We start from the raw sequence: 17,115 nt of genomic DNA on the forward strand, positions 1-17,115 counted from the left end.
TCTTATAAATTGCCCATGGTAGTTGGGGGCTCTGGTATGGATTTTGCATTAGGGGCCAGTAGCTTTAAGGCATATCTTTGTATCTAATTGCCAAAGGCAAAAAATACCCATAAGTAATATCCCCTAAAATATAATATAAATACTTTATTATTCAAAACAGACAAAGACAACATCGAATGATATTGGTGGTAGCAATGAAATGTGGCCAGCAGTCATCAGTTTGTATCATGTGTGTAATTGTGCATATACACACACTAAAACATAGGCCTGGATGGCCAACTTCCAAAAGCCTATGCAGAAATTAAGTCAGCAGCACCAAAAGCCTATTAAAATCTAACCTATAGTGTCACTATAGCCCTGTTTTTTTGCTCCCTTTGAGAACACCACAAGGCGAAGCAGGTTGGGTAGCTATAAGTTAGATTTTAATAGGGTTTTGGTGCTGCTGACTTATTCATTTCTGCATAGGCTTTTGGAAGTTGGCCATCCAGGCCTATGTTTTAGTGTGTATATGCACAATTACACACATGATACAAACTGATGACTGCTGGCCACATTTCATTGCTACCACCAATATCATTCGATGTTGTCTTTGTCTGTTTTGAATAATAAAGTATTTATATTATATTTTACGGGATATTACCTATGGGTATTTTTTGCCTTTGGCAATTAAAATTGTGTTCATATATAGAGTATTCCCAGGGTAATTTCATAATACACATCTTTGTACCTCACATCTATGGTTGAAATGTATATAAGCAAACAGATACCTCCCAACTGTCCTGTTTTTCCCAGGATTCACAAAGTGGATGGGATTTATACAAATTTACATAAAAATGGGCATTCCTTTAGGCATTGTGGGTGTTCCCTAGCAGAACAGGGTGGGACTTAAAAGTGTCCTATGAATGGGGATGCAAAGTTGGGAAATATGCAAACATCTCCCAGCTGGAATTTCATAAATCACCTTTGAGGAACTGAATTGTAACCCAGGGGTATATCAGGTATTTTAGATAATCCATGAGGTTATATTATGCCACCCAAGACTTTTCCAACTGGCGCTTGGTTATTTCAGATTCCTTAAAACATAATAATTAGAACAACGTTTCTAAGCACAGGAAGGAAGTCCTATCCGGTAATTTTCTAGTCACCTTACATCAACCATAGCCTTGTTAATGCTCAGTGTGTTTGAATGAAACCAGTGTACAGTGCCAGGGTCAGCTGCACAAACGGATGACGCAGAGTTAGGTGCTACGGTGAAGGGGCTCATGCGATCCAGCATTCGACTGACTCCCAGACCGCACCAATTATACACTGACGGACAGGTCATCACTGTTAAAAACTTTGTTCACAGCTTGTTCCACACAGGATTCAACAAACCAATCTTACACCCATGCTGGAATACCCATCACCTACATAGTGTACAGTATATACCTCTATGTTATCAAAAGCAAAAGAGATGTGTATTCTATTGCTATGCTAAAATCCATAGGCTGCTATACTATATAATAAAGAAAGGAAAGGAAACAATATTCAGTATGTTTAGGTATTAGGGATGAGCGAACGTGTCCGTTACGGACACATCCGCACCCGGACACCGGCTTTGCCGAACACTGCAGTGTTCGCGCGTAAGTGTCCGGGTGCCGCCGGGGGGCGGGGAGATGCGCGGCGGCGCGGGCGGCAGTAGCGGGGAACAGGGGGGAGCCCTCTCTCTCTCCCTCTCCCCCCCACTCCCCGCCGCACCCCCCCCGCGCTGCCACGGCGGCCCCCGAACTTTTTCGCCCGAACACTGAAGTGTTCGCAAAGTTCGGTGTTCGGGCGAAAAAGGGGCGGAGCCGAACGTGTTCGCTCATCTCTATTAGGTATGCATTCTTTCTTACATTGAAAGTCTGTAGACAAATGTTTCCAAGTTTGTGGCATAATTAAAAATACATTTATCTCAACACACAAAATGTAGTGTGATCATAAGTTCATCATCACGCTCAGTGCTGTGGTGCATGGCCCATTGTTCGCAAGTGCTCGTTTAGGCAGAAGACTTCAAGCACCGGAAATATTGATCCTAGTGAGGTAGAGAAAACACTACAATAGAAAACAGGTGTTTGAAAAATGGGAAAATGTGAGTTAAAGGGCTGTACCAAGATTAACTTTTATTACCTATCCACAGGATAGGTGATAAAATTATGATAGGTTGGGGTCTCACCACTTAGACTCCCACTGATTCCAAGAAGGGGGATCCTGTGTTCCCCGTTGTCTTCACTGCCCGCATGCTGGATCCTCTAGAGTGAGGAGGAGATTGAATGGAGCAGGGTGCCACTCCATTCATTTTCAGTGGGACGGCAGAGATAGCTGAGTGCTTGTACTCAGCTATTTCTGTCAACCCCATTAAAAGGAATAGAGCGGCGCTGCGTATGTGCAACCATCGCTCCATTCAATCTGATGTCACCGCTTTTGGGTGAAGTGAGCCCACAGTGACAAAAGAGGGGGACACAGGAATACCGTTCTCGGGGTCAGTGGGGGGCTCACTACTGTGGATAGGTGATAAAAGTTCATCTTGGTTCAACCCCTTTAAGCGGGAAGTGCATATCTGTGTCGGATGCTATCAGGGGGCATGGCAGAAGCCCAACGGACCCCATTATAGTCGAAGGGGTTTATTTAGTGACATTCGTCTTCCCAGCTGTCATTTCATTTTTCTGTTCTTGTGACGAAACAGGAAAATGAAACGGTTAAACGCAAATGTGAACAAAACCTTAAATAAAAATAAATGAAGCAACTCTACAAATAGTTTTGGCTTCTGTCTACCGCTCCTGTGTAGATCTGTGTAGTTCCATGACTATAAGGCCGTATTTATATGTCTGGGTGCATCTCGTCCAGTACACGGTTGCACAAACACACAAAACTCGCGCAATTTTCTCGGCTATATAAATACCGCCTACATCAGCTTCGTGTGTCTATTTTGTATTAAATAACTCTATGTTAAAAGGTAAAACCACTAATATTTGGTTCTGGTTGTTTATGTTAAAGGTACACCTTGTAAAAGCTTTTTCACTGCCTTTAAGATAAATTCTGGTGGAAATCTACTTACACTTGGTTGACTTATTAAAGTAGTAATTAATATATCAGTCATTTTAATAATTAAGAATGAACAACTTATGTTTTACATGATTTCATTATGTTTGAACTAAAGTGAATACACCAGAAGGCAACAGTGACATTTCTAGACTGCAGCTGGCCTTAAAGGAACATATTGGCACGGGATTATGTTCTTCAACGGATACAAAATCTAGTCAAATTGGTTACAAATTCCCTGTATGATATCTTATGGCAATGCTCTTTACATCCACATCAGTAATCATATCACAGGTATTTAGCTATATATATATATATATATATATATAGTGCATATGTATGTATATATATTATATTTATGTAACATCATATGATTATGATAGGGAAATATTTACCATATGCCGTGTGTAGGGGGAAAGTTAGCTCTCAGCATTTACAGGCCTTAGACACAGGCTAGTTTTTGCTTAATGCTAGATTTTGTTTTGTTGTAAGCGCATTATTTTTAAGTGTGCTTTACGTTATTTGTCCATTTAACCCTTGAATTTTCAATCTCCTATAGTGCAACCAAACACAAATCCTTCCTTCCAGATGAGCATACACCTACACCAGCACTATATCCTTCAAAGAAGCCTTGCAGTTTCAGCAGTAAGTACTGCAGGACCTGGAAAACAAACTGAAGACACTGTTGCAGTCTGCATCCTTAGGCTCTGTTCACATTCCCATTAGGGCTTTCCATCATGGTGTGGTCATATATGATGGGAAAAAAAGCGCAACATGCTGTGCTATTTTATTCTTGGTAAAATGATGGCAACTGGACAGAACCAATTCTAGTCAATGGGTTCCGTCAGGTGTATTGGTTTGGTTTATTTGACGCATCCAGCATACCAATTTTTTATTCTTCTGTTCCATTGTGGAGTAGAAGAACTGAAATTTTAAACAGAACTGTGAACCCAGCCTTTGGTCCATTCTTCTATGGAATCTTGCACTGAGCAGGGGGTTGGACCAGATGACTCTGGAGGTCCCTTCCAACTCTACCATTCTAGAATTCTATGCCAGATCTGTTTAAGGAAAAAGAAGACAATGATGGACTGTGGGTGCAACCCTTGTAATGTACCGCGCATAAAAGCACAGGGATTAACCCAATTTCTTTTCTATTAATGAAATGATAGACAACACAAATTACACGTTTCGGGGACGCAGTCCCTTCTTCAGAAATGGCCGGAAATAAATACTAATAATAAATACTAATAAAACATAAAGTAGAATTTCTTCCTACCTTCTACTTTCTGTTTTATTGGTATTTCTTTCCAGCCATTTCTGAAGAAGGGACTGCGTCCCCGAAACGCGTAATTTGTGCTCACTATAATTTCATTAATGAAATTGGGTTAATCCCTTTGCTTTTATGTGCTTTACATTATAAGGGTTGCGCCTACAGTCCATCATTTTCTCCTTTTTAAATGAAGCATTTCTATGCCCCATTACCTGGTGACGGTTATTAACTATTAACTAACTATTCTACAAAAAACTAATCTGTATATTAAGTTTGCATCCCAAATAGGAGTCACTACACCCTTCTCTTCTCTCAGATCTGTTTTGGAGACACTATAGCTCTGTAATGCATGCTCTATAATGAAGGCCCAGTAGATGTTACTGTGATGGAGACAATATCATTGGCTTTGTTTTGGTGTCAAGGTGAGTGTTTCATTCATAAAACCACTGGGGTTAGTTAAATCATGGAGACATGATGGCACCTGCAAATGCTCTCAACCACTCTGTGAACCTGCACCAATGATGTGGCCAACTGTGTGAAGCAAGAAGGCACGAACCCCCAACACCAAGACTTTAATCATTAATCAACGCATTGGCATGAGGTATTAAGTGAAGCGGCACAGAACTAATAGCTGCTGCGGAGTGTAATATGTTGGAAATTTAGTACAAAATAACAACTGATTGGAGTATTGAGGGGACTTGGCTGAAATAACCATGATTAGGGGCTACTTGGCTTATAAATAACACTGCAAAGGACGAGTTTTACCAGGATTCAAATATCTTATAGCATACTTATCCTTACAACTTTTCTTTTTAAATAAGTGAATATATGAAACTTTGTAACATATCACAGGTAGGTCACAGCAACCGGTTGTCTCCCTTTTGGGGCCTGCAGGCAGCAAATGTTCACAAACCTCTTCAGTCTCTACCAAAAAATCAGTTTAGTGAATAGAAGACGGGGAGGAGGGAGATGCGGCTGCAGGGAAACATCATGAAGGGAAGTGTAGGCCTCATAGGGAGACATCTGGTTGGCTCAGAGCTCACAGCATCATTACATCACACAAGGAAAACCCTGCCTACTCAGGAAACCTGCAATACTATAATGCACATCTACAGCTTATGGGAGCCTTTTTGTAACAATGCATAAACTTACAGACAGGATTTGCATGGTAGGGTGTGATTAAAGGTATAAAACCCCTACTGACTATTGCTTAGATTAAATAATTTCCAAATAATGAAGCTATTAGAGTGTACCTTGGAAAATGCAAGTTTATGGTCTTGCCCCAAAGTCTTGCTTTATTAGATCATGCAAGGCAAGAATCCGGAAGGCTCATCATACCAATCTTGACCGCTCAATGAACATAATGTCGCCATAGCCTTTCTGTTCTTTGCATAAATATTTTCTTTGCCAATTTTTAGAGAATCCCAAATGGAGCGAACCATGATACAGATCTGAAGATCTCTATAAGGGCCCTTTTATATGGAACGATTATCATTCAGTTTTTCACTGCAAAACTGAGTAATAATTGTTTGGTGTAAATGCTGCCAGCGACTGGACGACTGGTGATAATTAGTTTGCTTATGATTCGTGATTTAGTTTCTGCAGGCATAAAAAATCAAAGGACGGTTGGCCTTTGTAAACAGGCAGTTGTTCATTTACGAAGACTGCCTGTTTACTGTAAATGGGGGCAGGTGGCCATATTTAATCTCTATTCACTGATGATAATCGCTGGGAAAACTGTCTCTTCTAAAAGGACCCTAGAAGTTTGGGCTGAAAGATAGCCTCTACTACACTCAAAAGCCACATTTACTTCTTTTCTCCACATCTGCGCTTTTAGGGTGGGTTGACACAAGTTTGACTTTTTTTGATATTTTTTTAAAAAGCCATAACATGAAGTTTTTTAGCCAAAGCTACAAGTGGATCCAGCAGGAAGGAGAAGTATAAGTCCTTTCTTTATAGTTTCCATACCTCTTGAATAAACTTGTACCTGTGGCTCAAAAAACTGCCCCAAAGACGGCAGCTTTTTTCCACAAAACCTGAGTGTGAAATGACCTTATATGGAACAGCAAACTGTGTGGATGCTCTATTTTTGTGTTGTTAAGATTTTTGCAGCACTCAATTGTGTTATGCTTCAAAATGTGTTACCCAAAAGGTAAAACACATTTTTTGTTTGTTGTGTGTGGTATTAGTGTAAAAACTGTAGTTTTTGGATTGTGCTCAATTTTTTAGCACATATTGCATATACATACATATAAAATGGGTTCATTGGTTTATATAATATATTGTTATAAATGCGATTAAAATAATGCATGCTAGTGCTGGCAGTGAGTGAATACGTCAGATAGCAGCTTATAAATTGTGACATTACTAAATACTAATGCTACCAAAAAGACAAAAAATAACCATAAAAAGCTGCCTAATATGAAGATTCTTAACACATTGGAAGAGAGAGAACCCAGCACTCAAATAAATGCAAAATATACTTATTAATCCATCAGTGGGCAATCACATCCCACGATTCAAGATATCAAAAGATCAAGTCTCAAGATTCTCAACACAAGCAGCAGACTTGAAATTCATCTGATCATTGGCCTTGCAGATAAGGAGATAACAGCAGATAACCTTCATTGGCCTATTGCATGATCATTTTACAAAGGCATTAACTGGCACTAAAAACCAAAGATGCAGCTCATCAGCTTGAGAAAAAATAGAGTGATCTCATACATTGGGGGTTTAGCTGTTAAAAACCATAATGATAGCAGTACTGGGTTGTATTTGTTTTTTTTTTGTTTTTTTTTTTTTTTACAATGAAAGCCTTGAGACATTGATTGTACGGAAATTAAAGAAGCTTGGAAACCTTTTTACAACAGGTCCCACAATGGTGAGCTGATCACGGCAAAGATCCACTGCTGGGACATCTCGTGACCACTTCTTATCAATGGAGGATTTGTCTGCCAGCATGACAAGGCAGTCATAGACATCATTGGCCTGTAGGAGTAGTGCACAGATACACCGGATGTGACAGGGCGATAGACAGTATTTAGAGATTTTTTCATTCTTTTTAATAGATAGGGACCCTTATATTATATCCCAATTCTCTAACAGGAGATAGAGGCTGTTGAATATGAAGTGTAGTGTTGCCTGCATGTATGTACCTCGGAGATTAATGATAGCTCACATCACCTCTACCACAAACCTACCAGTTGACTGTTATCTTTCTTTCGAAAAGTACCAATATTCTCAAGTTTTCTTGCAGTTAACTTAATAAATACGATTTATATAATTTCCAAACTTGCTGGTTTTATGCATACAAGCCCACAAAACATCTACCTAAGTGGTTTAAGAAGAAAATTACCGACGTTGCTCAGCTACATCCAATCTCTGCTTTAAAATTCTAGGCTCTTCCAGACCTCTGATGTAAGGGACCAGCAGTGATCACACTTGCATAAGTGAAAATGCCTCAAAGGTCTGAGCTAAGGCTCATTTTTCACTCCACGTAATACACATTTAGGTACTTAGATGTGATCCAATTATATCTGATGCCTAGGTATTTATCTTATGGATATGGGAAGCAGTAGGATTTACATCTATGAAAACTTATGATGGTAGAAAGGTGGCCTAAAAAAATTAGGTTAAGAAGAATAAAATGCAAATCAGCTTATAGCGGCTCCATTGCTGGTCCCTTTGGTGCACAGAAGATAAGATCAATGAAGCATTTCTCTCCAGTGTCTTACCCTTGTGATAAGTTTATGACCAATAAACTACAATGAACAACCTAAGGATATTACCTCTTTATTCTGTCCACGTTTCAGGACTGATGCCTAGAGGTGACCTTTACATGTTTAATGATCACCTTTAGTCTTCAGATTTCCACTGGCAGAATCTAGGCAATTTGTCCGTTGTGCGTATGAAATGAAATCAACATTTTAATCCACTCATCGTATCCTCCCTTGATTGCTCCTACAATTGATTATCCCCATTGCAATTAATCTAAAACACTGGCAGTCGGCTCATTTAAACAACAGCTACTAAAATGATGCAAATAGCCACCCTGGCATCTTATCTCTTGAAGAATTAAATACAAAGCTCTGTCTTTGACCTTCAAAGCCCTCAATGAAATTTCACTGCCTTACATCTCAGCATCTGTAAATAATTGCTAATGTGCTCTACTCTGTCAGTGATCTAAATCTCTCATAATCACCTCTTATTCTTATCCTGTTACTGTGGGACCGGACTTATGGCACTACCAATATCACATTATTAAACTTCTTCCATAGGCAGGATGTAAGTGAAAAATTAGATTATTGGTATTATATCACCTCATATGAAGCCTACTTATAGCTACCGTATAATGTTTGCTGTATAGTCACTATATAGGCCCATTATAACGGGGTATTTAGTTTAAGAAGAATACCTGTTTAACCATTGATTTCGGGTCTTGTATTATTCCGCCAACTAAGCTTAATAGCTTTTATAAGACGAGGGGCTATTATGAGATGAACCATATTCCGAAATAAACATTTTCGCAGTCCATAACAATTGCATAACTACATCATAGCTCATGATCCTGAGAGCAATGACCTTACTATAATATGAAGGTCTAAGACCAAGGATGACTTTTACAAGTGAGGCTGTAAGAGTAAAGACCATAGAAGGGTCAGGAAATGTAGATGTGAGACACAAAATTGGGGACCCTGTTTAGTCTCTCCTCTTTCTTCTTCTTCCTCCCCGTTTCTCCTGCATTGGTCCTCCCACTCTCCAAAGGTCTTCTTCTTCTCCTGTTTTCCCTCTTCTTTTCCTCCCCCTGTCTCACACCCACCCTTTCTGCTTCCCCCTCCCCCCCTTTCCTTCACCCTCCTCTTTCCTCGCTCTCTCTCACACACCCTGTGCAGTCTTTGAAAATTAGACAATCCCCTATTAACCAGCCAGTTAAACTGAATTTTGCGCATGGCTCCTCTCCCCTCCACTACTCATCTCCTAAAATGTAGACACCTGCACTCTATTAACCATGTACTACCCCAAATCCATATTTGCATTCAATTACCAAATGCAATTGCAAAAAAAAAAACCTTAACCTGAACAGCATATCCTACCATTCCCTCTGCCTCCTCTGGTCTACTCTTCCAAAATGATGTAACCCCTTCCATTCTCCCGAAATCATCTAAGCCAACATTGGCTACTCAAAGGTTAATGAAAGGGACAGCCAGCTGCTTAAACAAAATTCTTACAAGTATCTTATAAATGTTTAATTGTAACCACTAAGCCACTTTGGGGACACATAATAAATAGGAGCATCAATTGAAAAAGGTTTCCTGGAAGGAGGGGAGGTGGGAATGAGGTGTTGTGGACGGTGGCAGCGGTGGAGCGAGGGGAAGGGAGGGGGGCTGAGATCTATCAGGGTGAATTCATAGCTATTGATTTTCTCCTGGCTGGGGAGGGACGGCATATTCTATTCAGTGCAATGTTCCTCTGCAGATTATGTTAAGAGGCAGGCTTGGCTGAGGAGAGGCTCAGCGGATGCGCTATGCGTGTTTAATGCGTCAAACTGTTCTCATCGCTCAATGGAGACACTTAGCAATTCAGAGCATGTCCCATCACAGCCCAGCTCCAGAGGAGGAAGGGCCAAAATGTCCCACAGGCTAACAGCCCGGGCTGGAGCCTATGTGTGCCTGCCTTGTGTAGGTGAAATGACACAAGTGTGCAATATATAATAACCTGATTGTAGCGTCATGAACCAATTGATAGGTCTTGGAATAGCAGAACATATATGTATGCCAGTTGGAAGGATACATTGTTTCCTTACTGCATATTGTAGACATTTTATATATGGCCTTTTTAGGATGTCGTTTACCATTTTTATAATTATTCATCTCTTGTTTTATGCTTTAGAATAACTAATCTACCAATGAATTTGAGCATAAATAAAAGCATATGGCCAATCTGTACACATGTACTGCCGCCACAATACTTGCACATTAAATGAGGGTTTGCAATGAGTGAAATGTTCTGCTCCTCTATGCGTCGATGTATAATGATGGTTACACTCTACAACTTACATGTACTTTAAGTTACACGGAGATTGTGAACATGGTTTCCTCTTTCCATTGGTCTGCTTAGGTCATGAAGTGTTATTAGGCGTAATTCATTAATGGCGTCCCTATATGTGTCATGCTAAGCCATTATACGTATAATAAAACTTTTGTGCCAGTGCCTCCATTGCGTTGAAGCTGTGTGCTGGGCCATTGACTTGAATGGATGTAGTTACTTGATTAAGGCCTTATGTCTGATAATAAAGATATTAGATTTCATCATATGTCAAATGTTTCCTATCGTTGGAGATTTGAGGCCTGGCATAGTTATTAAGTTTGGTCGAGATCATAATTGACTCTGTGGTGTGTGAAATGACTATATGTGTGGGAGGTGTAAGTGGTATGTTGTTTTCAAAGCCTGTGTGAACATATGCGCCTACATTTTGTGTATGCAACTATACAAGGTCTGGACCCTGCATATGGTGTGTATGTGCTTGGCATACTCCTTGTAGTGTGTATATCTCAGTATATGTGCATGGACATGTGTGGTGGCAATCTGTTCAGAAAGCAGTCAGGGGTAGCAGTCAATAGACACTCACACTTGTGCACACACAATGACATACAAATGGCCCCAGCAGCATGTTAAAAGGTCTAATTATCTAATTATGTAATTGTTCGGATTCTGTTCAGAAACCCAGTGTGTGTGCATTTAATAGGTTGCATTGCAATAGTGCGTGCGCTATATATTGAATTATCTGATTATCTTACACACACGTCTGCTGTGCCTCAGGCAGAGTGTATGTATGACTGAGCCTGTGTGTTTGTACATATGTGAATAATGTGTGTGGGTAAGGCTGGATTGCTGACCTGCAGTGATTGAAGAGGGGACTGTGGGGGAGGGGGGTGGGTGGTCTGTGTACCACTGTACTAATCATACAGTTACCTCGCTCCGCCTGACACACACAAGTCCTCTTCCCCCTTCAAGTGGGTTATGTTTAACCCTTTCAGTCACACAACAGTGTACTGCAGGGCTTTCTGGCATGGCACATGGCAGAAGGAGGGGCAGCTAAGGGGCAGCTGTGGGTTGCAGTCTACCACTGATCATCAGCAACACATATAGTCATAGAGGGTACAAGATAAAGAATAAGGAGTAGTCTTAGGCCTCTTGAAAACTTGATAATTAGAATAACCAGGAAATGATATAAGGTTGCAATGTGCAGATATATGGCATAATGGAATATTGCAACATGCAAATGAATATTGAAGTCACTATCTATGGAATGGACGAGATAGAAAGTAAGTTAACCCTAGTTGTGCTATGAGGGCCTATATTTATATATAAATATAAATATTTTAAATATATATATATATATATATTATATATAAAGATGTAAATATTATTTATATTTATATATATACATAGAGAAGCCCTGCTGTAACTATTGCAGCTGTTTATCATGGCAAGGGCTCTGCAATGTGCAGTACTCCATTTACCTGCAGATATGGACAGTTTAGGCCTCTCCAGCACTTCATCTATTTGCATTGATTTTTTTTCATCAGCAATGCATGCCATCAATATTACATATGTGGCTTTAGCCAATACAGGTATATGGTTTCCCATTTCTAGTCTTTGCTTCTTAGCCAAGCATGCACTTGTCTCCCCATAAACACACAATGCACCCAGAGTGATGTCTTCTCCACTCCTTTTACTACACTCTGTGCCCCAGTGCTTCCATCTTAACAAAATCTATCATTCACATCATCACAATGAATGCTTGGAAGTAGATCAGTCTCTCCCCAATCACCCTCCTCCCTCCCCCCTCCAGTTTATTAGCTCAGTCTAGCCGCCCCTTGTTTAAAAAATGAAATGATAAGATGGAGGAATATGTAGTTTTCTGATTCAGGAGAGAGGGAGGGGAACAGGAGAGCAGAAGAGGAGGGTGAAAATGTAAGATAGGAAAAGGGTCTTATCCAGTCACCAAAATACCTTCAAGGCAACATGTTCTCCACAATCCAGAATGGGTCATGACTTCTTCATTCTTTTTGCTGGTTTCATTTTCACTTATAGATTTGCTCTTGCAGACCCCTCTAGAGTATAACCAGTAGTCTGTGCCCACAGCAATTGTCATTAAACTGAATGCAGCAAATGCTCCCACAGTGGTTAAGAGCATCTGAACACCTCTATCAAACAGACCCATAATTCTTCATTCTATAGACATCCAACAGTCTTCTGGTTTGGGGGGTTGACAGGAGCTACAGATGGGGAGATGGAAGGGTTTTTTTTAGCTAGCAATTATGCTGGACCTTGCCCAAAAAGATGAGGTATCCTAATAGAAAAATAGCAAAAGTAATAAAGCTGCTGGAAGGCTTGTGGATGGAGAGCTCGTTGTCCATCAGATCATGTCCAAATGCAGGTTAATAGAAAGAAATAGTGCAGACAGACACAAACAAGCAGCAGAGCTGACACACAGAGATGGTCTAATCTCTCTAATCCCTTTTCCTAAAATTCTGATCTTCAGTTTCCATAAGTGATGGCTAATTGTGAAGCTGTATTCAGCAGGAATAAAGATGCAGTATCTTCATCACCAACCTTCAGCATCAGGACCAGGGCAGGGGGGGATTCTAGGGTTAGGAATGCAGGGTCTGCTTTCCTTATTTTGCTCTGCAGCCTGCGCCATGTAAAAGGGGAAAAAATCCCAGCTATTTTTCTCTTCTTGTTGTGTGTTTTTGCCTGCTCCTCACAGATTTCTCTTCTTGCTGTCCCCTCTTCTGGTGTCTGCTGAGTGTGTGTCTGTTGGAGTGTGGGATCTCTCTCTCCCCTGCTGTTGATTACACCACAAGTCTCCTCTGGATGCTGTAAGGTTTGGCTTGAGACGGACTGCGGCTTTTGCAATCCATGGTTGTACAGCTGAAGATCACTGTGAGGCCCCCACTTAGATGTCCTGGGAGGGAGGCAGGCTTGCTGTGTAGGGTGGGCTGCTGAATGGGCTTCCTCTGCTGCTGCATGGAAGTGATGCTCCAGCTGTTCACTGTGGAGCTGCTGTGCCTTTGCCTCTGCTGAGGACGTGGTGCTGAAATGGACAGCTCCTAGACACCAGCGCTGCTGCTGGAGAGGACTTTCATGTAGGACCTCCTGTACTGGAACAGCCAGCTGGTGGAAACCTTCATGTCCCTCCTCTCTTTGCTGTCCTAAGTCACCACCCCTGTTCAGCTTCAAGGAGGGGGTGTCAATTCCTGCAGCCCCCTTTCTCCTTTTCCTTCTCCCCCTATATAAGTTCCTCCGGCACACATCTATCCCAAAATGCACCCTCAGCTCTGTTCTTTATGCAGGCAATGCCCCTTTGCTTTATTTGTTACTTCTCATTTCAGCTACAAGAAATCAGCTGATCTTCTATATAATCTTCATCTTGCCTGATGGCTGTAGGTATGTGGATATCATATATATATTTACTCATTGACAAAAAAAATCAAGCACCAAGAAGGAGTTGTTGGAATCAGATTAAACTTTATATATGTGATTGTAATGATGAAATACGGAAGGGATTATAATATTAGAGTGAAATGATAAGTTTATTGGGGAAAACTGTACAATTCAAAGTAGCCTGTTGGGCTGCCTCTAGCCTGGATACATGATGAGATATGGTTGGCTATGGAGGCATACAGGCTCTGCTTGGTATCCTGTGGCACATTTGCCCACAGATGTTGCAACTGGGGCTCTAGATCCTACACTCTTATGCTGCTATTGCTGGCATCTGGGCTGGTCCCATAAATTCTCGATTGGCGATACATCTGGCAACCGGGCAGGCCAAGAAAGTGCGATTATCTGGTGGAGGCATTCCTATGATACCCTTGTTGTGTGTGGGTAAATGTTATCCTGCTGAAAAATGCCTCTTGGAAACCCTGCCATGAGAGGCAACACATGTGGCTGCAAGATTTCCTGCACATGTCACTGAGCTGATAGTGTCCCTCATATGACTATTAGTGGTGACCAACTGTTGTATGTAATGGACCACTAGATCATTGCACCAACAGTTGGGACAGTGCATTACTCCACAGCAAAGGCAGGATTGAGGGGTTCACCATGAGTCCTTCATACTCAAACATGTCCATCATTGGCTTCCAAACAGAACCCGGATTCGCCACTAAAGACAGTTTCTTGTTCATGACACAACTGCAAATGAAGGCGATGCTGTTGGGGTGGCAAGACACGTAATGGGCGCCATCAAATTTGCTTCTGCTAAGAAAGGGGCCTGTAGTGAAGGTGCCACATTCTGTTTGGGTGGTGGACCATAAAACTGTTGGATCTGATCATACTAGTTTGGAGATCAAACAATCTTCTCTATTAATGGTCTGTCTGGTGCCCTCACGTAACCACTGCCCCCAACACCTCCTAACAAGTTGAAATGACCATCCTGCTTCTCTTATTCTAATAATGCGCTCTCATCAGTCTGTTAACTGGGCAAAATGCCTTCGAGTGCATCATAGAGGAACGTCTAGTAGACAGCAAACTCACAACAAGAGGTAAACTACACAAAAGTGGCCTCTGAGAGCCTTTTTACAGGGCAATGGGGGAAATTATACCTGTGACCGTGGAGTGCAGAATAAAATCAGTTTTCTGAACAAATTTTTCATGAATCAGTTTCAGTGTGAATGCACAATAGATTAAGAAATTTGAGTGATCTGAGCCACTTTCAACAAGGCCTGGTCATTGGTGCTAGACTAACTAGGGTCAGTGTTTCAAAAACTGCCAACTTTGTTGGTTTTCTCATGTGACAGTGTTGAGAATATACTGAGAATGATGTGATCGAGAAAAGCATCCACCGAAACGGGATCCTGTGAACATAAATGACTCATTGAATAAAGGGGTCAGAAGAGGATGTCAAGAATCATTCTGATGAACCGGTGGTGCACATTCGAGCAAATTGCAGCAGAATACAATACTAGTGCTCCAATTGATGTATCCAATTTGTTCTTTAGCATGTATAGGCTAAAAGAGCAGGCGGACAGTTCAAGTGCCCTTGCTGTCTAGGAGAAATCAAAAAGTAAGACTCCGGTGGGCAAAAAGAGCACAAAACTGTATTCACTGAAAGTGGAAAAACATCACCTGGTCAGATGAATCCCGATTTCTGTTGCCCCAAGCTGATGGGAGGATCCAAATTTGGTGCAAGCAGCATGAATTGATGAACCCTTCCTCTCAGGTGTCAACAGTTCAGGCTGATTAAGGTGGAGTAGTGATGTGCAGGATGTTTCTTGTGAATGGACACCACAGTGAATTGCTGTATGTCTTAAGGACAAAGGCGGTCCAACACGTTACTAGATGGGCATCTCTAATAGAGTGGCATTTTAGTGTATATATTCCCAATCTCTGGCATTCAGTGATCTTGGGGTTTTGGAGTGGAGGTTTTATTAGCTATTTAAAATATTATCCTCCATCTGCCTTTAATTAAGGAGGGGCTTGTTATCCCGCTCCTTCTTTTCTCTTTGCTCAGTTTTAAATAAAATTAGCACTGAAACAATGCCCCGTATCTATCTCAATGGGTTATATTTAGGTTCCCTCTTTAAATAGGAATCTTTTAACCCTTGAGCGTAAGGCATCCTATTTAGATAGAGTCACTTAAATACATTTAACGATTCAACATCGGGTGAGTTTTGAATAACCCTCTGCCATATCTGAAGGGGGTTATGAAAGGGAGGTTTGTCGGTTTCAATCTGAGCAGAACACTTTCTCGCTGTCCTACATTGGTAGTTAAGATATTACGGGATCTCATAAGCCAGCCGCTTAATTATTTCCAAGTTAATTGGGATAATCATGCTACGCTGCTGACAACCCAGTTCTAGCATGGTGAATGCTTCACGAGGAGTGATGCAAACATGACAAGATTAACCCTTTAAACGCAGGAGCAGAGACGCAGTGTTTTATAATGGTAGCTAGAAAATGATGTAAGGAAAGAATGCCTTTTATCTGACAGCTTTGTTTTATTACTAATAAGTATTTATTAATTATTCATTATTTAGATACAGATAAATATCCCACAGAGTTGTACAAAGAATGTCCTCACATCAGCTTCTGTCTCCTTCAAGGCCCACGATCTATTTCCCTATTTAAAGCACACTAGGTCCAGTTTCTTTGGAAACCAGAAAACCTAATAATTGTCTTTGCGGTGGTGAAAATAAACCAGGAAAGCCATATAAATCCATCATATTGCTTGTTAGGAGTCACAATGTCACCAACTACTATCACCTCTACTGTTGAATACTATTCCTACTACTGAGCCTCCATGCTGCTAACTACTACTGAGCAAACAAAGTGTGGATTGTATGAGTCCAGGATAGCAATATATTGTCATAATATGTCATAGTAACATAGGACGTGATGTTGGCCCATAGCAATAGCCAGAGGCATAACTTGAAGCTGCTGGGCCCAGTGCAAAATCTGGAATTGGGTCTCCAACTGTAAAGCTTCCTTGATAGTAGTGGTTTGCAATATGGGGAAGAAAGACTTTATGAGCCCCCTAGGACTCCTGGGCCCAAGTGCACCCGCACCCTCTGCACCCCCTATACTTACGCCCCTGGCAATAGCCCATCCTGTTGTAACCAAAGCATTGAGTCGCCTCTGTCTAAAATCAGTGGCTGCAGCATGAACTGTCCACTGTGTGCTATATTTCAGCCACCTGGACTTACAGTAGTTAACCGTTGATTTCATACATGGCTGGCCTTAGCTACATGCGACCTGTGCAGTCTCACAGGGTGACATCC

The 17,115-nt window shown here is 41.2% G+C and overlaps 1 protein-coding gene across 1 annotated transcript in view; it reads right to left on the reverse strand.

The window, feature by feature from the left end:
* The window catches only part of CACNG2 (calcium voltage-gated channel auxiliary subunit gamma 2), a 129,334-nt gene extending 116,559 nt beyond the window's left edge, over positions 1–12,775 (reverse strand). The window contains exon 1 of the mRNA XM_066594568.1: positions 12,347–12,775. Within this exon, the coding sequence (XP_066450665.1) occupies positions 12,347–12,557 (211 nt within the window). The 5' untranslated portion in view covers positions 12,558–12,775. The remainder of the gene's footprint in view (positions 1–12,346) is intronic.
* Positions 12,776–17,115: the final 4,340 nt, after the last annotated feature.

This window comes from Eleutherodactylus coqui, chromosome 3, assembly GCF_035609145.1.
Source record: "Eleutherodactylus coqui strain aEleCoq1 chromosome 3, aEleCoq1.hap1, whole genome shotgun sequence".
In the NCBI taxonomy this organism is placed as follows: domain Eukaryota; kingdom Metazoa; phylum Chordata; class Amphibia; order Anura; family Eleutherodactylidae; genus Eleutherodactylus; species Eleutherodactylus coqui.